The 24,749-nt window shown below is 41.0% G+C and overlaps 2 protein-coding genes across 2 annotated transcripts; both read left to right on the forward strand.

Annotated features, from left to right (window-relative positions):
- The first annotated feature begins 2,445 nt into the window (after positions 1-2,445).
- LOC118564784 (mucin-5AC-like) lies at positions 2,446-6,223 on the forward strand. The gene is made up of 4 exons (XM_036143855.1): positions 2,446-2,637; positions 4,078-5,659; positions 5,837-6,025; positions 6,178-6,223. Exons 2-4 carry the CDS (start codon positions 4,341-4,343, stop codon positions 6,221-6,223), a joined length of 1,554 nt encoding a protein of 517 aa, XP_035999748.1. The 5' UTR covers positions 2,446-2,637; positions 4,078-4,340.
- Positions 6,224-11,903: 5,680 nt separating this feature from the next.
- LOC105925441 (versican core protein) lies at positions 11,904-24,546 on the forward strand. Its single transcript, XM_036144397.1, has 8 exons — positions 11,904-14,407; positions 14,498-14,611; positions 14,696-14,809; positions 17,435-17,593; positions 17,848-17,930; positions 21,268-21,412; positions 23,263-23,445; positions 23,548-24,546. Exons 1-8 carry the CDS (start codon positions 12,151-12,153, stop codon positions 23,703-23,705), a joined length of 3,213 nt encoding a protein of 1,070 aa, XP_036000290.1. The 5' UTR covers positions 11,904-12,150; the 3' UTR covers positions 23,706-24,546.
- The last annotated feature ends 203 nt before the right edge of the window (positions 24,547-24,749 follow it).

Below are 24,749 nucleotides of genomic sequence, written 5' to 3' on the forward strand. Positions count from 1 at the left end.
GAGGGTAAACCTGTAAACCCTTTTACAGGAACTCCAATTACTCCATCCATGTCATCATCTACTATTCCACATGATGAGTATGAAGAGTTGGATCAAAAATCTACAGTGGCAGAGTCTGTCACGTCAACCAATGGATCACATAGTGAACTTGAGACAACTGCCCCTCTCATTGTCCCAACGGCAGAAACCTCAGGGCACACACCCTCTGATGTGACTGAAAAGACAACAGCAGATTATACAACACTAAGTACAAAGTCACCTTTATTGTCAGCATCATACACATCTGAAACAAGAGATGTTTCAAAAAGTGCTGTTACCCCAGATGTATTACTCAGCAGCACAGCGAAACCAACATCAGTACCTCATAAAACAGAACAGACTCTTACCACAACCCATGCTCATGAAGAATCTGCAACATCCGTGGATACCTCAGTATCTGCCAGGACAGCTAAAGGGAGCACAGATCAATATACCAGTGAACACCCCAGTGAAATGTCCAGAAAAACGATGACATCCTCCAAGTGGTTCCTCATTAATTAGTACAGAGACAACAACAGCAGAGCAAGTTGATACATATTCCACTGAAGAGAGAATAACCCCTTCAGTTTCATTCACTACTGAAAAGGCAGGGGCATATCCTCTCACTACTGAAGAAGAGGGCAGTTCTGGAACCATAAGTACAGCACAGTTTGCATCCACTGTTACTGTCATCGGTACATCTTCAACCCTGTATAGCATTGACACAACAACAGCAACAATATCCCCTGAAGCATCATCAACCTTCGTGAGCACAGAGGAGGATATTTCTGATGAAAACATCACTACGTCTACAGAAACACCTGTCACCAAAGATACAACTGGCTCCTCTGCTTTTAATATCCTGTCTTCATCAGTGTCAACATCAAGAAAAGCTGATATCACTGATACTTCAAAAACAGCTATTACTTCCTCTTCAGCACTCCACAGCACAGAGGAACCAAAATCAGTGTCCCCCAAAGCACATCAGACATTTACCACTGTTGGTTTCGAGGAAAAGTCGCCAGTGTCAGAGGAAGGTTCAGCATCTCCAATAACAGACAACGAGAGGACAAGTCAACCCACAAGGGAAACATCTAGCATACACATTGCATCTCCTACAGGGTCCTCATTGTTCAGCACAGAGAAGACAACAGCCCATCCACCTGAGGATCTTTACAGTATCCAAACAGGTCAAACAATGACACCTTCACTTTCCACAGTCACAGCCAGAACAGGAAGTTCTTCTGCCAGTTCTCCAGTTGAGAAAAGCTCTACAGGATACCAAACTCCAGACACATTCACAACAGTCTCTGTTGGTACAGGAACATCTTCATCTGTTCACATTAACGAGACAAGGATGTCTCCTGAAGCAATAGCAGTCCTAATAAGCACAGAGGCCGCAGGTTCCGGAGAAGGTTCTACTGATTTTACTGACAAGACATTTGTGACCGTTGCCACAGCATCCCCAACACTGTTTACAGGGTCTCCTTCCATCCCAACATCAGATACATCTGTCAAAAGTGAGACTTCAAAAACAACTGTCTTCACAGCTTCATCAGACTATGGTGAAGTGAAATCAACCCCTGTGTCTCCTGAAACAGAACATGTTGTTACTACACATCTGTTTGAGGGCAGTTCAAGAGCACCAGAACAATCTACATCCTCCCCTCTACCGTCTGTTTCGCAAGGAACTGGGAAAACCACCATTTCAACCATAGATAGAACAGGCTCTTCTTCCCAGACACAAACTATGTATGTCCAGACAACCTCTGTGGAATATGAAATTTCAGCTAAATACAGTCCGGTCCCGTCAGAAACTCAGTCACTTCTTTCCACAGAGGATCCTCAAACAGCTGACACACTCTTATCTTCTGCTGCACAAGATCATTCAGTTTCTTCAGTCTCTGAGGGTAAACCTGTAAACCCTTTTACAGGAACTCCAATTACTCCATCCATGTCATCATCTACTATTCCACATGATGAGTATGAAGAGTTGGATCAAAAATCTACAGTGGCAGAGTCTGTCACGTCAACCAATGGATCACATAGTGAACTTGAGACAACTGCCCCTCTCATTGTCCCAACGGCAGAAACCTCAGGGCACACACCCTCTGATGTGACTGAAAAGACAACAGCAGATTATACAACACTAAGTACAAAGTCACCTTTATTGTCAGCATCATACACATCTGAAACAAGAGATGTTTCAAAAAGTGCTGTTACCCCAGATGTATTACTCAGCAGCACAGCGAAACCAACATCAGTACCTCATAAAACAGAACAGACTCTTACCACAACCCATGCTCATGAAGAATCTGCAACATCCGTGGATACCTCAGTATCTGCCAGGACAGCTAAAGGGAGCACAGATCAATATACCAGTGAACACCCCAGTGAAATGTCCAGAAAAACGATGACATCCTCCAAGTGGTTCCTCATTAATTAGTACAGAGACAACAACAGCAGAGCAAGTTGATACATATTCCACTGAAGAGAAAATAACCCCTTCAGTTTCATTCACTACTGAAAAGGCAGGGGCATATCCTCTCACTACTGAAGAAGAGGGCAGTTCTGGAACCATAAGTACAGCACAGTTTGCATCCACTGTTACTGTCATCGGTACATCTTCAACCCTGTATAGCATTGACACAACAACAGCAACAATATCCCCTGAAGCATCATCAACCTTCGTGAGCACAGAGGAGGATATTTCTGATGAAAACATCACTACGTCTACAGAAACACCTGTCACCAAAGATACAACTGGCTCCTCTGCTTTTAATATCCTGTCTTCATCAGTGTCAACATCAAGAAAAGCTGATATCACTGATACTTCAAAAACAGCTATTACTTCCTCTTCAGCACTCCACAGCACAGAGGAACCAAAATCAGTGTCCCCCAAAGCACATCAGACATTTACCACTGTTGGTTTCGAGGAAAAGTCGCCAGTGTCAGAGGAAGGTTCAGCATCTCCAATAACAGACAACGAGAGGACAAGTCAACCCACAAGGGAAACATCTAGCATACACATTGCATCTCCTACAGGGTCCTCATTGTTCAGCACAGAGAAGACAACAGCCCATCCACCTGAGGATCTTTACAGTATCCAAACAGGTCAAACAATGACACCTTCACTTTCCACAGTCACAGCCAGAACAGGAAGTTCTTCTGCCAGTTCTCCAGTTGAGAAAAGCTCTACAGGATACCAAACTCCAGACACATTCACAACAGTCTCTGTTGGTACAGGAACATCTTCATCTGTTCACATTAACGAGACAAGGATGTCTCCTGAAGCAATAGCAGTCCTAATAAGCACAGAGGCCGCAGGTTCCGGAGAAGGTTCTACTGATTTTACTGACAAGACATTTGTGACCGTTGCCACAGCATCCCCAACACTGTTTACAGGGTCTCCTTCCATCCCAACATCAGATACATCTGTCAAAAGTGAGACTTCAAAAACAACTGTCTTCACAGCTTCATCAGACTATGGTGAAGTGAAATCAACCCCTGTGTCTCCTGAAACAGAACATGTTGTTACTACACATCTGTTTGAGGGCAGTTCAAGAGCACCAGAACAATCTACATCCTCCCCTCTACCGTCTGTTTCGCAAGGAACTGGGAAAACCACCATTTCAACCATAGATAGAACAGGCTCTTCTTCCCAGACACAAACTATGTATGTCCAGACAACCTCTGTGGAATATGAAATTTCAGCTAAATACAGTCCGGTCCCGTCAGAAACTCAGTCACTTCTTTCCACAGAGGATCCTCAAACAGCTGACACACTCTTATCTTCTGCTGCACAAGATCATTCAGTTTCTTCAGTCTCTGAGGGTAAACCTGTAAACCCTTTTACAGGAACTCCAATTACTCCATCCATGTCATCATCTACTATTCCACATGATGAGTATGAAGAGTTGGATCAAAAATCTACAGTGGCAGAGTCTGTCACGTCAACCAATGGATCACATAGTGAACTTGAGACAACTGCCCCTCTCATTGTCCCAACGGCAGAAACCTCAGGGCACACACCCTCTGATGTGACTGAAAAGACAACAGCAGATTATACAACACTAAGTACAAAGTCACCTTTATTGTCAGCATCATACACATCTGAAACAAGAGATGTTTCAAAAAGTGCTGTTACCCCAGATGTATTACTCAGCAGCACAGCGAAACCAACATCAGTACCTCATAAAACAGAACAGACTCTTACCACAACCCATGCTCATGAAGAATCTGCAACATCCGTGGATACCTCAGTATCTGCCAGGACAGCTAAAGGGAGCACAGATCAATATACCAGTGAACACCCCAGTGAAATGTCCAGAAAAACGATGACATCTCCAAGTGGTTCCTCATTAATTAGTACAGAGACAACAACAGCAGAGCAAGTTGATACATATTCCACTGAAGAGAAAATAACCCCTTCAGTTTCATTCACTACTGAAAAGGCAGGGGCATATCCTCTCACTACTGAAGAAGAGGGCAGTTCTGGAACCATAAGTACAGCACAGTTTGCATCCACTGTTACTGTCATCGGTACATCTTCAACCCTGTATAGCATTGACACAACAACAGCAACAATATCCCCTGAAGCATCATCAACCTTCGTGAGCACAGAGGAGGATATTTCTGATGAAAACATCACTACGTCTACAGAAACACCTGTCACCAAAGATACAACTGGCTCCTCTGCTTTTAATATCCTGTCTTCATCAGTGTCAACATCAAGAAAAGCTGATATCACTGATACTTCAAAAACAGCTATTACTTCCTCTTCAGCACTCCACAGCACAGAGGAACCAAAATCAGTGTCCCCCAAAGCACATCAGACATTTACCACTGTTGGTTTCGAGGAAAAGTCGCCAGTGTCAGAGGAAGGTTCAGCATCTCCAATAACAGACAACGAGAGGACAAGTCAACCCACAAGGGAAACATCTAGCATACACATTGCATCTCCTACAGGGTCCTCATTGTTCAGCACAGAGAAGACAACAGCCCATCCACCTGAGGATCTTTACAGTATCCAAACAGGTCAAACAATGACACCTTCACTTTCCACAGTCACAGCCAGAACAGGAAGTTCTTCTGCCAGTTCTCCAGTTGAGAAAAGCTCTACAGGATACCAAACTCCAGACACATTCACAACAGTCTCTGTTGGTACAGGAACATCTTCATCTGTTCACATTAACGAGACAAGGATGTCTCCTGAAGCAATAGCAGTCCTAATAAGCACAGAGGCCGCAGGTTCCGGAGAAGGTTCTACTGATTTTACTGACAAGACATTTGTGACCGTTGCCACAGCATCCCCAACACTGTTTACAGGGTCTCCTTCCATCCCAACATCAGATACATCTGTCAAAAGTGAGACTTCAAAAACAACTGTCTTCACAGCTTCATCAGACTATGGTGAAGTGAAATCAACCCCTGTGTCTCCTGAAACAGAACATGTTGTTACTACACATCTGTTTGAGGGCAGTTCAAGAGCACCAGAACAATCTACATCCTCCCCTCTACCGTCTGTTTCGCAAGGAACTGGGAAAACCACCATTTCAACCATAGATAGAACAGGCTCTTCTTCCCAGACACAAACTATGTATGTCCAGACAACCTCTGTGGAATATGAAATTTCAGCTAAATACAGTCCGGTCCCGTCAGAAACTCAGTCACTTCTTTCCACAGAGGATCCTCAAACAGCTGACACACTCTTATCTTCTGCTGCACAAGATCATTCAGTTTCTTCAGTCTCTGAGGGTAAACCTGTAAACCCTTTTACAGGAACTCCAATTACTCCATCCATGTCATCATCTACTATTCCACATGATGAGTATGAAGAGTTGGATCAAAAATCTACAGTGGCAGAGTCTGTCACGTCAACCAATGGATCACATAGTGAACTTGAGACAACTGCCCCTCTCATTGTCCCAACGGCAGAAACCTCAGGGCACACACCCTCTGATGTGACTGAAAAGACAACAGCAGATTATACAACACTAAGTACAAAGTCACCTTTATTGTCAGCATCATACACATCTGAAACAAGAGATGTTTCAAAAAGTGCTGTTACCCCAGATGTATTACTCAGCAGCACAGCGAAACCAACATCAGTACCTCATAAAACAGAACAGACTCTTACCACAACCCATGCTCATGAAGAATCTGCAACATCCGTGGATACCTCAGTATCTGCCAGGACAGCTAAAGGGAGCACAGATCAATATACCAGTGAACACCCCAGTGAAATGTCCAGAAAAACGATGACATCTCCAAGTGGTTCCTCATTAATTAGTACAGAGACAACAACAGCAGAGCAAGTTGATACATATTCCACTGAAGAGAAAATAACCCCTTCAGTTTCATTCACTACTGAAAAGGCAGGGGCATATCCTCTCACTACTGAAGAAGAGGGCAGTTCTGGAACCATAAGTACAGCACAGTTTGCATCCACTGTTACTGTCATCGGTACATCTTCAACCCTGTATAGCATTGACACAACAACAGCAACAATATCCCCTGAAGCATCATCAACCTTCGTGAGCACAGAGGAGGATATTTCTGATGAAAACATCACTACGTCTACAGAAACACCTGTCACCAAAGATACAACTGGCTCCTCTGCTTTTAATATCCTGTCTTCATCAGTGTCAACATCAAGAAAAGCTGATATCACTGATACTTCAAAAACAGCTATTACTTCCTCTTCAGCACTCCACAGCACAGAGGAACCAAAATCAGTGTCCCCCAAAGCACATCAGACATTTACCACTGTTGGTTTCGAGGAAAAGTCGCCAGTGTCAGAGGAAGGTTCAGCATCTCCAATAACAGACAACGAGAGGACAAGTCAACCCACAAGGGAAACATCTAGCATACACATTGCATCTCCTACAGGGTCCTCATTGTTCAGCACAGAGAAGACAACAGCCCATCCACCTGAGGATCTTTACAGTATCCAAACAGGTCAAACAATGACACCTTCACTTTCCACAGTCACAGCCAGAACAGGAAGTTCTTCTGCCAGTTCTCCAGTTGAGAAAAGCTCTACAGGATACCAAACTCCAGACACATTCACAACAGTCTCTGTTGGTACAGGAACATCTTCATCTGTTCACATTAACGAGACAAGGATGTCTCCTGAAGCAATAGCAGTCCTAATAAGCACAGAGGCCGCAGGTTCCGGAGAAGGTTCTACTGATTTTACTGACAAGACATTTGTGACCGTTGCCACAGCATCCCCAACACTGTTTACAGGGTCTCCTTCCATCCCAACATCAGATACATCTGTCAAAAGTGAGACTTCAAAAACAACTGTCTTCACAGCTTCATCAGACTATGGTGAAGTGAAATCAACCCCTGTGTCTCCTGAAACAGAACATGTTGTTACTACACATCTGTTTGAGGGCAGTTCAAGAGCACCAGAACAATCTACATCCTCCCCTCTACCGTCTGTTTCGCAAGGAACTGGGAAAACCACCATTTCAACCATAGATAGAACAGGCTCTTCTTCCCAGACACAAACTATGTATGTCCAGACAACCTCTGTGGAATATGAAATTTCAGCTAAATACAGTCCGGTCCCGTCAGAAACTCAGTCACTTCTTTCCACAGAGGATCCTCAAACAGCTGACACACTCTTATCTTCTGCTGCACAAGATCATTCAGTTTCTTCAGTCTCTGAGGGTAAACCTGTAAACCCTTTTACAGGAACTCCAATTACTCCATCCATGTCATCATCTACTATTCCACATGATGAGTATGAAGAGTTGGATCAAAAATCTACAGTGGCAGAGTCTGTCACGTCAACCAATGGATCACATAGTGAACTTGAGACAACTGCCCCTCTCATTGTCCCAACGGCAGAAACCTCAGGGCACACACCCTCTGATGTGACTGAAAAGACAACAGCAGATTATACAACACTAAGTACAAAGTCACCTTTATTGTCAGCATCATACACATCTGAAACAAGAGATGTTTCAAAAAGTGCTGTTACCCCAGATGTATTACTCAGCAGCACAGCGAAACCAACATCAGTACCTCATAAAACAGAACAGACTCTTACCACAACCCATGCTCATGAAGAATCTGCAACATCCGTGGATACCTCAGTATCTGCCAGGACAGCTAAAGGGAGCACAGATCAATATACCAGTGAACACCCCAGTGAAATGTCCAGAAAAACGATGACATCTCCAAGTGGTTCCTCATTAATTAGTACAGAGACAACAACAGCAGAGCAAGTTGATACATATTCCACTGAAGAGAAAATAACCCCTTCAGTTTCATTCACTACTGAAAAGGCAGGGGCATATCCTCTCACTACTGAAGAAGAGGGCAGTTCTGGAACCATAAGTACAGCACAGTTTGCATCCACTGTTACTGTCATCGGTACATCTTCAACCCTGTATAGCATTGACACAACAACAGCAACAATATCCCCTGAAGCATCATCAACCTTCGTGAGCACAGAGGAGGATATTTCTGATGAAAACATCACTACGTCTACAGAAACACCTGTCACCAAAGATACAACTGGCTCCTCTGCTTTTAATATCCTGTCTTCATCAGTGTCAACATCAAGAAAAGCTGATATCACTGATACTTCAAAAACAGCTATTACTTCCTCTTCAGCACTCCACAGCACAGAGGAACCAAAATCAGTGTCCCCCAAAGCACATCAGACATTTACCACTGTTGGTTTCGAGGAAAAGTCGCCAGTGTCAGAGGAAGGTTCAGCATCTCCAATAACAGACAACGAGAGGACAAGTCAACCCACAAGGGAAACATCTAGCATACGCATTGCATCTCCTACAGGGTCCTCATTGTTCAGCACAGAGAAGACAACAGCCCATCCACCTGAGGATCTTTACAGTATCCAAACAGGTCAAACAATGACACCTTCACTTTCCACAGTCACAGCCAGAACAGGAAGTTCTTCTGCCAGTTCTCCAGTTGAGAAAAGCTCTACAGGATACCAAACTCCAGACACATTCACAACAGTCTCTGTTGGTACAGGAACATCTTCATCTGTTCACATTAACGAGACAAGGATGTCTCCTGAAGCAATAGCAGTCCTAATAAGCACAGAGGCCGCAGGTTCCGGAGAAGGTTCTACTGATTTTACTGACAAGACATTTGTGACCGTTGCCACAGCATCCCCAACACTGTTTACAGGGTCTCCTTCCATCCCAACATCAGATACATCTGTCAAAAGTGAGACTTCAAAAACAACTGTCTTCACAGCTTCATCAGACTATGGTGAAGTGAAATCAACCCCTGTGTCTCCTGAAACAGAACATGTTGTTACTACACATCTGTTTGAGGGCAGTTCAAGAGCACCAGAACAATCTACATCCTCCCCTCTACCGTCTGTTTCGCAAGGAACTGGGAAAACCACCATTTCAACCATAGATAGAACAGGCTCTTCTTCCCAGACACAAACTATGTATGTCCAGACAACCTCTGTGGAATATGAAATTTCAGCTAAATACAGTCCGGTCCCGTCAGAAACTCAGTCACTTCTTTCCACAGAGGATCCTCAAACAGCTGACACACTCTTATCTTCTGCTGCACAAGATCATTCAGTTTCTTCAGTCTCTGAGGGTAAACCTGTAAACCCTTTTACAGGAACTCCAATTACTCCATCCATGTCATCATCTACTATTCCACATGATGAGTATGAAGAGTTGGATCAAAAATCTACAGTGGCAGAGTCTGTCACGTCAACCAATGGATCACATAGTGAACTTGAGACAACTGCCCCTCTCATTGTCCCAACGGCAGAAACCTCAGGGCACACACCCTCTGATGTGACTGAAAAGACAACAGCAGATTATACAACACTAAGTACAAAGTCACCTTTATTGTCAGCATCATACACATCTGAAACAAGAGATGTTTCAAAAAGTGCTGTTACCCCAGATGTATTACTCAGCAGCACAGCGAAACCAACATCAGTACCTCATAAAACAGAACAGACTCTTACCACAACCCATGCTCATGAAGAATCTGCAACATCCGTGGATACCTCAGTATCTGCCAGGACAGCTAAAGGGAGCACAGATCAATATACCAGTGAACACCCCAGTGAAATGTCCAGAAAAACGATGACATCTCCAAGTGGTTCCTCATTAATTAGTACAGAGACAACAACAGCAGAGCAAGTTGATACATATTCCACTGAAGAGAAAATAACCCCTTCAGTTTCATTCACTACTGAAAAGGCAGGGGCATATCCTCTCACTACTGAAGAAGAGGGCAGTTCTGGAACCATAAGTACAGCACAGTTTGCATCCACTGTTACTGTCATCGGTACATCTTCAACCCTGTATAGCATTGACACAACAACAGCAACAATATCCCCTGAAGCATCATCAACCTTCGTGAGCACAGAGGAGGATATTTCTGATGAAAACATCACTACGTCTACAGAAACACCTGTCACCAAAGATACAACTGGCTCCTCTGCTTTTAATATCCTGTCTTCATCAGTGTCAACATCAAGAAAAGCTGATATCACTGATACTTCAAAAACAGCTATTACTTCCTCTTCAGCACTCCACAGCACAGAGGAACCAAAATCAGTGTCCCCCAAAGCACATCAGACATTTACCACTGTTGGTTTCGAGGAAAAGTCGCCAGTGTCAGAGGAAGGTTCAGCATCTCCAATAACAGACAACGAGAGGACAAGTCAACCCACAAGGGAAACATCTAGCATACACATTGCATCTCCTACAGGGTCCTCATTGTTCAGCACAGAGAAGACAACAGCCCATCCACCTTGAGGATCTTTACAGTATCCAAACAGGTCAAACAATGACACCTTCACTTTCCACAGTCACAGCCAGAACAGGAAGTTCTTCTGCCAATTCTCCAGTTGAGAAAAGCTCTACAGGATACCAAACTCCAGACACATTCACAACAGTCTCTGTTGGTACAGGAACATCTTCATCTGTTCACATTAACGAGACAAGGATGTCTCCTGAAGCAATAGCAGTCCTAATAAGCACAGAGGCCGCAGGTTCCGGAGAAGGTTCTACTGATTTTACTGACAAGACATTTGTAACCGTTGCCACAACATCCCCAACACTGTTTACAGGGTCTCCTTCCATCCCAACATCAGATACATCTGTCAAAAGTGAGACTTCAAAAACAACTGTCTTCACAGCTTCATCAGACTATGGTGAAGTGAAATCAACCCCTGTGTCTCCTGAAACAGAACATGTTGTTACTACACATCTGTTTGAGGGCAGTTCAAGAGCACCAGAACAATATACATCCTCCCCTCTACCGTCTGTTTCGCAAGGAACTGGGAAATCCACCATTTCAACCATAGATAGAACAGGCTCTTCTTCCCAGACACAAACTATGTATGTCCAGACAACCTCTGTGGAATATGAAATTTCAGCTAAATACAGTCCGGTCCCGTCAGAAACTCAGTCACTTCTTTCCACAGAGGATCCTCAAACAGCTGACACACTCTTATCTTCTGCTGCACAAGATCATTCAGTTTCTCCAGTCTCTGAGGGTAAACCTGTAAACCCTTTAACAGGTACTCCAATTACTCCATCTGTGTCATCATCTACTATTCCACATGATGAGTATGAAGAGTTGGATCAAAAATCTACAGTGGCAGAGTCTGTCACGTCAACCAATGGATCACATATTGAACTCGAGACAACTGCCCCTCTCATTGTCCCAGCTGGAGAAACCTCAGGGCAAACACTCTCTGATGTGACTGAAAAGACAACAGCAGATTATCCAACGCTAAGTACAAAGTCACCTTTATTGTCAGCATCATACACATCTGAAACAAGAGATGTTTTAAAAAGTGCTGTTACCCCAGATGTATTACTCAGCAGCACAGCAAAACCAACATCAGTACCTCATAAAACCTCTGTGGAATATGAAATTCCAGTAATTTACAGTTCTTTCCCGTCAAAAACTCAATCAGTTCTTACCACAGAGGAGCCTAAAACACATGCTGGAACTAGTTTAGTTGCTGGCAGATTAAGACCAATACTGACAGCATCCTCATCTCATATTGAAACATCAAAGGCCTCATCCCAGCCATCAATTGATCTCACAACACGATCATTCACAGATACTTTCTCTTTTTCTTACACCAATAAAATGGTAATACCTTCAGTGTATGAGTTAGAAAATGATGATTCTGCTGACGTGGAAAGTCCAGAAGACGACGCATCTGGGGACATAGATGAAACTCCCATGGAAATGCAAACAGTGACTCAGCAATCCTCTCTTAAATTCCCTTTCCCTGTAAAAAGTACAACCTCATCAGATACAAAGTCTATTGAATTTACCACAGCATCTCAGAGGGATTTTTACATTGCAACAGATGAGGCGGAAACAGTTGAGACAGAGGAAGAATCATCAAGATTTGGATCAGATTCAAATCCTTTCATGAAACCCAAAACAAAATATTCTCTCAACATCGATGCAGATGCTACTGCTACTGCTACTGATACTGATGATGCTGCTAATGCCACATTTACCCTCTCCCCCTTAAAATTATATTTGGAATTGGGGACATCTCCCACTACTGTGACTGAGAAGCCAGCTGAATTTTCTTTGAGCAGTACTGTTAGCTCAGTTTCATCAATGTCCGTGCATAAGGAAATGCATAGTCCAGACCGTGGTTCAGAAACTCCTGACAGTACATCAACAGGCACAATGACACATGAGGTGGGCTTAAAAGAAGAACCCGATAGCTCAGGATCGTTCAGTGCTCTTTTTTTAACTAACTCACAAGTAACTGCAGAACCAGTTTCAGCCACCCATTCTTCCTTTATGTTAGGATCTTTAAACTATCCCCCACTCACTTCAACATTATCCCCCTTTGAAGGTGTTTCTACGTTGAGTAAAAAAATTGGCTTTTTGTCATTGTCAGCGACTAAAACAACCACAGAGTCCGTACATTCAAACTCTAAGGAATTACTGAGTGTACACACAGCCCAAAATACTGTTTCTGCTGAAACTAAACAAAACAAATCACTTACTACATCATATATATCAGAAACACCTACAATTCATGGCATGATTGGTAAAATCCCATGGCCATCTAGTGGAAAACTATTGGATGATAATAAATCTTCAGCAACTGAAGCTTCAGGTAAACATGTATCCTTTGGCCCTACTCCCAAAGACATTTCAGCTTCAGCTTTACCTGACTATATAATACAATTCCACACAACTGTTTCCCCTGTAACAACTTCTCAAAAGTCATATGAACAAGTGAGATCAGAGATAACCAAGATACATGGCCCCAAACCAGATCCTTCCACTGAAGATTCACAATCAACAATTCACCCTATGTCTGTAAGTCATGAAAAAAGTGAGGGTGCAGAATCAAACACTTTTCATTCTGGTGATTATTCTCTGACCAAGGCAGGTTCTGATTTGGAAAGTAATGTGACAGTCCTGCCAAATCTATCTCCTGATGCAAATGTTGGAATACCACGATCTCCACATGGTAGTTTTTACATTGGCAATGATTATCCAACCCCAGACTATGATGCAGAAAACCCTAACTTTGTTGAATCTGCTCCTCAACACAATGAAACCCCCAAACTGAACAATAGTGCTGTGGTTATTTCCACGCTATTAGTTTCCAAAGCATCTACAAATGAGCCTTTGGAGCCACTAATGGGCATTACTGGAGGAGAGAAAACTATACCACCTGTGATCTCAGAAGCTCAAAAAGCTCCGACAATGAGTCCCGTCAATGTTGTTTCAGTTTCCAGCTCTGAAAATAGTTCTCAAAGCGTCAACAGCTCAAAGATCAGCATGGCAGCAGGTACAGATAACGTTGATGGGGATGAAGCTGAGAACATCACCACTAAGCTGCTGTTAACCAAAAATGATTTGCTGTCTAACTTGAGCACAATTAAACAAAACGAGACAGCCAGCCATCAAACTATGTCATCCAGTTCTGATGGTGTATCAGTAGACCAGAAGATTACAAAGGGACTAGAGATTCCCAACATTAAAAATAAACCATTGTTTCCAGAAGAAATAAAGGTAAATACAACATCAACGTCAAAGATGGAGACTGTTGATCTTGAAAGCAACTTAGGAAGAACAGTCACTGACATCAGTAAAGGTGATACTCAAACTATCATGAGTAACCATGGAAAACTCCCAATAACATCTACGACACAAGCACAGAACCAGCTAGAGTTGGTTAGAACTTTAGCTACCCAACAGCCATCCTTTTCTGAGAAAGAAGAAGAACAGCAAAGTGAAATATCAACATCTTTATCCCTTAATGGAAGAGACACATCAGTAGAAGGACAAGAAACAACCACCTCTGCCCCAATAAGACTGGACCAGGGCCACACAGTGGTTGGCGAGCCTGTGGACATTCCTGGTATGTTTTATTCAAGGTCTTTTTTATGAAATACAGCAAAGTCTTAATGATCAGTGCTCTTACTAAGTGTTAATATTTTTTACTCAACAGGAATTTATTCTTGTGAAAACAACCCTTGTCTAAATGGAGGGTCTTGCTTCAAGAGAGGCAGCATCTATTCATGTAACTGTTCTCCTGGTTACACTGGTCAGCAGTGTGAAACAGGTATGATGTCGATTAATACTGGATATATTGTATCACATAAACTGAAAAATTTGACTACTATGTATTGGCTATGTTTTTCCACAGACATTGATGAGTGTCAATCGAACCCATGCCATAATGGAGGCACATGTGTCGATAGTTTGAATTCCTTCACATGTGTGTGTCTCCCAAGCTACTCTGGGCTTTACTGTGAGGAAGGTAAGCTTATAAGAGTGTGTATCTCAAACCCTTTTCTCTGTCTAGGTTTTCTCATATTACTGTTTAGACTGAGGTTAACATGACATGATTTGTTAAAGCATTTAGCACAGCACATTTTAACACTCTTTTAATGTCATATTTTGGAACTTAATCTACTCTTGCACCTAAGTCCATCTAAATTAATCAGAAAAGCTAGTCAGTCTGATTCTAGACATGTCACTGACCTAAGGACTGTTTTACATCTTGTTTGGGGATTAACTGAGTGACAAAACACCCCTTTTTATCTTATCATCACAATCCCCTTTTTCTCATTGAAGCACTGCCTCAAGGTTTGTTGTGTATAATATTATTTGAAGAGCTTTAAGCTTTATATATACACCCAGACATGTTAATTCAAAATAGTCCATTAATTGATCTAAATAATAGATTTCTTTTGTTTGTGTACCCTAAAAATTGTCTTGTGTGAGAAGACCAACATTTCTAATGTGAATTGGAGAAGGGACCATGATGCAGGAAAAAAGAGTAAATTATCATGAAGACAAACTGTAAAGCACATAAAGTATACAGTAACAATTCAAGTAGCTCTTTTTTAAAGAAATAAGAGGCTTGTCCAATCATTACAAAGTTCAAGCAAAGATGTGACGTGCATAGTTTCTACTCCTCATGTTCTCTTTTTTTCTGCGTTAAACAACATGCTGTGTCCTTGCAAGATAACTGTGCACCAATCAATACTTGATAAGTTTGTTCCTTTGTCTCTGACATTAGAATTTTAAGTGTCACAACGACCAGACCATGTGATTATAATAGCAAGCAGTATTTAGTTATCTTTACATATTACTGGTTCAGACTTTGGACAGGACTTTACATCCTTCTTAAAAAAAGTCTCAAGAAGTTTTAATTTTAACATTTCCTACTTACAACAAGCCCCCTGGTCTTTTGTTATCAACACAAAGATTAGTCATTACATCAGTATTGTAACTACAAATAATAATTTCCTTTTCTTTCAAAAATATTTTTTTTTTTCTGGCATTGAATCCCGTTAAGCACTTTACATGCTTATCTGTTCATGGCTTACTGGGTGATTTTTCTGAATTATGAATTTTGGAGAGGATGATTTATGTTTTTTCAGAACACTAATTGGTTCATTGGTCATTGACACCCTAATACATCAGTATTGGGCATTTAGACTTAAAAATTATTTTAAAGCTACTGAGTATTAGCTGGGTTTTAATGTAAATCTTTATAATGCATCCTGTTCAAAGGAAACAAAAAGCGCGTATGGCCTATTTTTTAGCTAGCCAACACCCTAAATTTTGTACGGATTCCTCTGAGATTTCCACCCATGTAATGTACCCAAAACAGCTGTATCAGAATCAGAATCAAGTTTACTCACCAAGTAGGTTTGCACTTACAAGGAATTTGACTTGGTGTTGATGGTGCAGACAAAAAACTAAGAATACAGTGAAATAAGAAGTAAAAAGGATATATACACGGAAGCTGTATAAACTCAGCAGACTGTGCGTCAGTGTAACGCAGAAGCTTGTAAGTCCTGAACGGAAGAGAGAGACAGTGTCCAGTTTCCCGGTTGGCTCTTGGCCTTGTTCATAAGGCCGGTAGCAGATGGGAAAAAACTGTTCTTGTGGTGTGAGGCTGTGGTCCTGATGGACCACAACCTCCTGCCAGAGGGAAGTGACTGAAATAGTCTGTGACTGGGGTGCGAGGGATCAGTTTTTGGGACTTAAATAGTTTAGATCATGATCGCCAAACCTTTTCCACCTTTAATGTGTGTCATATCCTGTAGAATTTAATTGAAAAAGAAACAAATCTCTTGGGGGAGGGAATTCAAAAATACCCAAAAAAGTTGGCTAATCTGGTTGCATAAAGTAATTGTGGAGACTCATAAACTTAACTTTCTCTCAAGGACCTTTTCATTTAATTTGAGCGTTTGGTCTTGAGTTTACAGCTGTCATCAGTTGTACTGAAACCGATAAGCATGAAATAGTATTCATCTGTCAAAGAAGGGATTTCTTGGCATTTAGTCTTTTGATTCCTTTAGCTGAGACCAGAATTTGCAGAGGTTATAAACAAGCAATTGGAAATGGTAAAGGAAAAGGTATCAGTCAGGAGAAGAATACAAAAGATTCCCCTCTATCATGGTAAATAGAAACAATCAGTGTCAATTTTCCAAAATGAATGAAAAGCAGTAAAACAAGAGGAAACTGGTAAGATACTTTGCGAAGGAACAAGATACATTTTAATACTTACTTCTTTAGTTTTACATGAATTGAATATGTCCATAACTCACTAATTCATGCGACACTAGCATACTGTTGAGTTTAAGTTGTAATCATGATTTGTTTTTTGTAGTTTTTCTGCCTATGATTTGAAAAGAAATGCTGTGAGAGAAATCAAATATTATGCATGTTTCTCTTTATGTGAGGTTTTTGATGCTTTATTGGAATATTTTGTTTTGCATTTCCTTTTACTACTGCATAGGAGAGATTATTTTTGTTTTATATACAAACAGTAATGAGAGTGATTGATGTTTGGTTGAAAGACACAGTTAAATAATACTTCTTAAAATTCTTGCACACTAATACTCAATCTCATTTTCTTTTCTGTCAGACACTGAAACTTGCGAGTTTGGTTGGCACAAGTTCCAGGGCCATTGTTACAAGTTCTTCCCCCAGAGGAAAGGCTGGGACGCCGCAGAGCGAGAGTGCCGCATACAGGGAGCTCATCTCACCAGCATTCTTTCCCATGAGGAGCAACGATATGTCAACCGTGAGCAAATAATTGTTCTTGTAGATAATGCCTAATAAGTACAGGAATATGATGTGCTTCATCGTGATAGTAGCTGTTATTTGATGCAAAAATCAAAATAATAGTGGGACAAACAGTTCCGGGGAAATGATTCAGAGAGTAAAAATGCCTGTGATTTCTTTGATTTCTCATTTACTTCTTGTAACTGCACAGTCTGAAAATGAGGGGAAGATAAAAGAGGAATGTCATCAGCTTTTCTCTGTCCTAAATGGCAGGTCTTGGACAAGACTACCAGTGGGTTGGTCTGAATGATAAGATGTTTGACAACGACTTCCGCTGGACTGATGGCAGCCCTGTGGTAAGATGCTGTTTTTAGTGTATATTGGTCTCCCCAAGCATGGCAGTGTAAATATTTGGAAGTGATGGAGATGACGGATGTGGTCATCTAGGGAGAGTTGCTCCTTTAAGTGAGCTCTGGTGATTTTCTCATGACGCACTGTCCTCCGCCTTGTACCCCTCCGCCCCTGTGATTACTCTGGCAGTAAAGCTGATGTAGAGCAGGCTGTAGGGCACCGCTAAATCACTCTGTGATTGTTAGTCCACTGTGTGGAAATCAGTCGCTTCAGTGACGCGTTCATCTTTCATGAACGCGGGTTTTAGAAAACAGCTTACATGGTGCCTTGCATTACTGTGTTTTAAATATTTTAAATTTTGTGAATTACAATCACAAACCCCACATAGTTTTTTTTTTTTTTAGGAATTTATGTAGTAAATACTTACAAAGGTGTAGATAGTTGTAAAGTTGAAGAAAAATTGTACATCATTTTCTAAGTTTTTTCACAAATAGAAATGGGGGAAAAATATATAAAAATATAACTTATGTTCATCCCTGTTTATGCTGATACCCCTAAATAAAATCCAGTGAGGCAATTTTCTTCATTAACCTAAAAATTAAATGTTTTTCATGTTTGTGCAGTGTAGTCTCAGTATAAATAAAGCTGCTCTGTTGAATGACTAAGAGGTTTACTAGAGAGCATCCTTCTCAACATTGTGAAAACCATGGAACATCGCAGATAGGTCAGGGATAAAGTTGAGGAGAAGTTTAAAGCAGGATTAGGTTGTAAAACAATGGCCCAAGCTTTGGAGAGCCATGTTCAAATTATTCCCCAAGAAAAGAAAGATTATGGTACTATGACAAACCTGAAGAGACATGGCTATTCACCTAAATTGGCAGCCTGGCGAAGGAGAACTTTATTTAGAGAAGCAGCCACATGCTTAATTGCAAAATGTTATGTGTTGCAGAAAATAACACTGCACCTCACCTTGCACACACCCCACAGCAAATCGTGGTGATGGCAGCATCATGCTGTGGGGATGTTTTTCTTTAAAACGGAAAGGGACACTGGTCAGAGTTGATGGGAGGATAGATGGAGCTAAATACAGGGCAACCCTGGAAGAAAACCAGAGGCTGCAAATAATTTGAAACCAGAGCAGAGGATCACTTTCTAGCAAGACAGCAACCCTAAACCTACAGCCATAGGCATCATGGAATGTTAAGGTCAGAACATTTCAATGTGTTGCCGTGGCTCAGTCAAAGTCCAGACCAACATCTATTTGATGATAGATGGCAAAAATTAAAAACAACTTTGTAATATACAAAAAATCTATGCACTCAACCCATCTGGATTTTATACAAGAGTTGCTGGAATAAAGCCCACAAACAAAGCAAAAAAGCAGCCCCATTTGCAGTTTGCCATAGGGCAAGTAGGAGACCCAGCAAACATTTGGAAGATTGCACTGAGGTCAGATGAGAGCACCATTAAAATTTTTTGCAGATTTATTTTGACCTAAAATTTGACTGAAATGTGGCTATATTAGCTTTGGGCGCTATAAATTTCACTACACTTTTATGATTTTAGTCTGCAAAAATATGTGTGCTACTTTAGATTGGGCGGTCACAAACAATTTACCAAAGCACACCGAAGTTTGTGTTTTTTAAATTCCAAAATTTATGCAAGGGGTATGAATACGTTTTGCAAGACATTTTAAGTGCATGTTTACTGTGATGCTTGTTGCTCCTGAATACGCTCCTCACCTGACAGAATAAGGCCCAATTACAGTCTCCATCCGTGTTGTATGAACTGATATGATGATCTCCCCAGAAGAACGGTAAAGAGGAAGCCGAAATAAAGCCTGGGGGTTAGCAGATAAGCACAGACCAATTTAGAGGTGATGAGGTTGTGAATGACGTTGTGCGGAGGGGTCTGGCAGGAGTGGACTTTTACGGTCCCTCTTTATCCACCCTGCCTCCTGAGAAAACCCAGCCAGCAGGCAGTCACATGGGGGAAGGGCCTCCAAACAGACACACAGATGGACAGCACCTGTGCTCAGCTTTAGCTTGTGGAGAAAAAAAAAAAAAAAAAAAACACTGTCTCTAAAATCACCCCGGGGGTTTAGGTGGGTGGTCAGCTCAGCTGAATCCAAATAAATAAGATGATTTTAAACTGTCAAGTAGCATTTACTGGTGAAAACCATTGAGAAAATCTGTTAAGGCTAACAAAAAACAGCACATAAAAGACACTTGTTGAAATATCTGAATGCGTGTTTAGATGGGGTCAGAGAGTTTCTTTGAATATTCTCATTGAGACACAGACTTGTCAGGCAGTTGAGGGGTCAACCATTTGTTGGGTTGAGGTGATTAGAGCAGGAAGTCAGGGTATGTTTGTTAACCATAATGACAGAGCACTGGAGCCTAGAGGCATGATGGCAGGAGAGTGTGTATGAGAGGGTGGAGGGGGGTCACAGCTTTGAAGAAAGTGTTTGAACCTAGAACACGCTGACAGACTACAGTTAGCATCGACTGCAGCCTGAATGGCCCACAGCTTCGCAGCTGTGTGTATGCTGCATGGAAGCTCATATGTACGTGAATTGCTTTTTGTTGGCAGTGGTACACTTTAATCATATAGTGATGCAAACTGCCTGATGACAAGAGTTCACAAAAACATGCACCGTGCAATAACAAGGATACAAAACATGCTGTGGAGATAAAGTGAAATCATAATGGGATGATTTTCGGCTGTGGGGGATATTTCAGTTGAGAATGACATATGAATCTTTTCTAAATATTGTACCGAAGTACAGGACTTGTAAAACAAACAATTTTAAGGCTAATTTAGGAAATTATTAGACATTCCTTTACCACATTCTAGTTCTGCTGAGTCTAGGAGGCTCATTCAGATGTTTTGCTGGGATTGTTACTGAGTTTTCACACAGAGATCCAGCTTCTCCCTCTTGTGGACATTAATTAAATTGCACTGATGCTAAACTGCTGCTCAGGAAGCAGTCTTTGATAATGAAGAGTGTGTATGCGTGGTCGTAATAGCACATCTGCAAGTTTGGTGGGTATCAAGCTGTGTGTCTAATTAAACAAGCCTGCTGGTTCTCATAAGTTTAGATAGGGGATATGTTTAACAACCTCATGATCTCTCCATGAACAGTACAGCAGAACAACCCCCCGCCATGAATTTGTAACAAAAATGTATGCCATCACCAAGTATATAAGTCCACACACTGTTTGCAAAAATCATTTGTACTGACTTGAAGATACTATGTTTGACTTGTAGATACTGGGAGGTTAAAATGAGACCAGAAAAAAACACAAAAGCATCACGTGATATTCTTTGCTCTATTTTCAGCAATATGAAAACTGGAGACCCAACCAGCCTGATAGCTTCTTTTCATCTGGAGAAGACTGTGTAGTGATGATTTGGCATGAGGACGGCCAGTGGAACGACGTCCCTTGCAACTACCACCTAACGTTCACATGCAAAAAAGGCACAGGTAATAAAAGAAAGCTTTTCATATCACACAACTTACACAAAAAATGTCAACCATAATTATCAGAAAGAAGTGAGTGAAAGTTTGGTTGCCTCTGATTTAAGCCTGTTTGATGTAGTAATGACCCGGATATATGGGAATTTGCACAGACATGTTAAAAATAATGTATAATATTATCTAGTGTGTTTTTATTCAAGACAGAAAACTTATAATTAACCTTCCTGCAACTATTAATCTTTTCAGCTTTACTTGTCATCTCCCAAAACATTCAAGCATTGTACGTGGTCGTAGTTGGTCATATTTCATGAGTTATTCCATCAATGCTGAGTCCCATAGAGACGATCGGCCTGTCCTCTGCTGGAGAGTTAAAGAAGCTCCGGGTGCTTCAATAGTGGCTGTCAGCTTGTCTACATTGTTGGGTCTGATCTCTTGTAATTTCCTCTTGACAACATGTCATAAATACCTGTAGGGTTTAGGTCAAACACAGTCAAACACAGTGATACAATGGTCATTAAATTAGGTATATTTGACAGTGAAGCAAGCTACTAAGATCTGCTGATGAATGAAATTAGCATCTCCATAAAGCTACTCAGCAGATAGAAGCATTAAGTGCTCTACAATTTGCTGGCATATGGCTGCACTGACTCTGGACAGTGGACCAACACCAGCAGATGACATGACTCCTCTAGTTTTAACGGCCTGTTAAAACTTCACACTGGATCTTGAGCAACGTTATTTCCGTGCCTCCTTACTCTTCCTTTACAGTCTGGGATCTTGATTTCAAAAGGAGCTGTAAAACGTACTTTAAACCTGAAAAGAGAATTATGGGTCACTGAGCAACAGTCCAGACTTTTTTCTACTTAGCCTAAGTTAGATGCCAATGACTTTGTTTCTGGTACAGTAGTGGCTTAACATAAGGAATTCATCTACTGTAGCCCGTGGCGTGGATCTGTCATTGTGTGATGGCTGTTGGAGCACTGATTCCACTGGCAGTTCATACATTGTGACTATCGCCTAAACTCTTGTCTACCGCATGTCTTCCTTCCAGCTTTCAATTGATGTGCTTGTACGCTGCACTCTGTTAACAACCAGCTTCTTTAGCAATAACCTTTTGTGGCTTACCATCCACATGTGTTAATGACTGTCTGCTGCATAACTATCTAGTCAACAGCCTTACTCATGATTGTGTGGATCATAACATCTCCATGTTTTAATGTTTCTGTATTAAAAATGCTTTTTATGTAATGTTCCCATTTTCTGAGACACTAAATGGGGCATTTTCATTATTTGTTATTCAAAATTAACACAAACATTTGAGCTGTATCACTGTGTATAGTGAATCTCACGTTTTTGTATGAAATTGTAGAAATAAATTACCTGTTCAATACTATTCCAGCTTGCTGAGATGCACTATTAAAAACTCTATAGTATTTTATCAATATCATAAGAATTATTTTAATCTGAAAATGTATAGAAAATAAATATAAATAAATACTATATTGAGTAGTAGCTTTTTTTGTGTGTCATCATATATTATGATTCTTTTGTGACCTTTTACACCTTGTAGACTAACACAGAGAGTCTAACAAGTTGAAATTAGCCAGCTAATTAGTCAGGCTATCAACTGCAGTAGCTATATATTATGTTGGTAAAAGTGATGGATTGTGCTCCTTTAGTTTCCTTGTGATTCAAAAAGTGCTGGAACCTTCCTTAAGCAGCTGACCAGTGGAATGCAGCGCTTAGTATATATCAGTTTCTGAGACATTGTTATTATTTGCATAGGCCATGTGCAAGCAAATATTCTTAAATATTTTTCATGTATACATTTCTATGTTATCTTTTGTATTTCACAGTGGCCTGTAGCCAGCCCCCTGTGGTTGAAAACGCGCGCACCTTTGGTAGAAAACGAGAGCGGTATGAAATCGACTCGCTGGTGAGGTACCAGTGTCGAAGAGGCTTCATTCAGAGGCATCTTCCAACCATCCGCTGCCGTGGCGATGGACGATGGGATACGCCTAAAATCAGCTGTATAAACCGTAAGTACAGCAGCTATTGCTCCTACAAAATAAACATTTTGCTCAACATTTATAAAATTCTCTTATTTCCCAGACATTAAAGACGTTTGTTTCTCCTTTCAGCATCGAGCTATCAAAGGTCCTTCATGAGGAGACACCAACCCCATACTCTCTACAGTGTCAATAATTTCAGAAAATGGCAGGATGAGACCCTGCGGCACCATTATCAGCGCTACAGGGGAAGGAGAGACAGAACTGTACATAAGAGAAGAAAGCAATGATTTTGAAGTGAGATTCAGAATGCTCGCTCAATGGTTGTAAGAAATGAGGACCAGAAAAAAAAGCACATTTAACAAAGCGCTAAAAGAAGCTCATCTAGAAAACCAAGAGGATAACCTGCAAGTTTATTGCACTGTGGGTGATGACAGAATCTTATGAAGTGCCTTTGAAATGTTTTTACTTTACGTTTCGTTTCAAGAGAGACTACTACACTCACAGTGAGACAAACTCTTTCAGCTGGCTTCTGGAAACGCAATGAGTTCTCTTGTTTTATTTTGTTCTAAGCAGAAGATTTTTTATATTCTTTATTGGTTGATGATAATTTGAAACATTCATCATTGCTGTCGGATGCATCTTTACACCAACTGTGCTATTTAAAGTCAATGCAAGTGTTCCATATATACAGAAAGAATTTTAAATGATAAAGCTCATGTCACAATTAAATAATTTCTTTTCTTTTCCAATTTAATGCTGGAATACATAGACACATTTAGATATATAAATATAAGTCCTTATATTTTATTGAAATCCATTACATGTGATCAGTTCTGATCAGTTCTAACTCTTGCAAAAAGGGCTGATGATGAATACAATGCATTAGAGACCGAAAAGGCTTGGAAAGTATTTGAACACTTTCTCACTGACAATGACAGCAAATAGCGCAGTTCTCAGCAGGGAAAACATTTGTCAAGACATATGTATCTCCTGTGCTTTCAAATGTTATTGAGCTCCCTTTTGTATGATCCATTTTTGAAAGATTCCTCACTAAGTACTTATTGATGAAACATTAAAACACAGATAGAGACTGATGTCTTGTTCCAAAATATAAAACAAACAAACAAAAAAAAAAAAACAGCACATGTATCTCAAGCGGCCTGAATTTTTCTATGCAGCTCACAATCCTTTGGTGCAGCATGTTTACATTACTGTTATGCTGTTAACGGTAACACGCCAAGGAGTCTTTCTTTCACGTTTTAGTTTTGTTTAATCTTAAAATGTTTCTTTTTTTTAAGCGTTTTCTTTGATTTTTTTTTTTTTTTTTTTTA

This window comes from Fundulus heteroclitus, chromosome 12, assembly GCF_011125445.2.
Source record: "Fundulus heteroclitus isolate FHET01 chromosome 12, MU-UCD_Fhet_4.1, whole genome shotgun sequence".
Taxonomy (NCBI): Eukaryota; Metazoa; Chordata; class Actinopteri; order Cyprinodontiformes; family Fundulidae; genus Fundulus; species Fundulus heteroclitus.

What these genes read in the sequence shown, in the direction of transcription:
- LOC105925441 (XM_036144397.1), top strand. Translation starts at nt 12,151, where the DNA reads ATGGTAATACCTTCAGTGTATGAGTTAGAAAATGATGATTCTGCTGAC. An exon ending in TGGGCTTTACTGTGAGGAAG is followed by an intron (nt 14,810 to 17,434) that starts GTAAGCTTATAA and finishes CTTTTCTGTCAG; the next exon opens with ACACTGAAACTTGCGAGTTT. An exon ending in GGAGCAACGATATGTCAACC is followed by an intron (nt 17,594 to 17,847) that starts GTGAGCAAATAA and finishes CCTAAATGGCAG; the next exon opens with GTCTTGGACAAGACTACCAG.
- LOC118564784 (XM_036143855.1), top strand. Translation starts at nt 4,341, where the DNA reads ATGTCCAGAAAAACGATGACATCTCCAAGTGGTTCCTCATTAATTAGT. An exon ending in GAATATGAAATTTCAGCTAA is followed by an intron (nt 5,660 to 5,836) that starts ATACAGTCCGGT and finishes ATCATCTACTAT; the next exon opens with TCCACATGATGAGTATGAAG. An exon ending in TATACAACACTAAGTACAAA is followed by an intron (nt 6,026 to 6,177) that starts GTCACCTTTATT and finishes ATGCTCATGAAG; the next exon opens with AATCTGCAACATCCGTGGAT.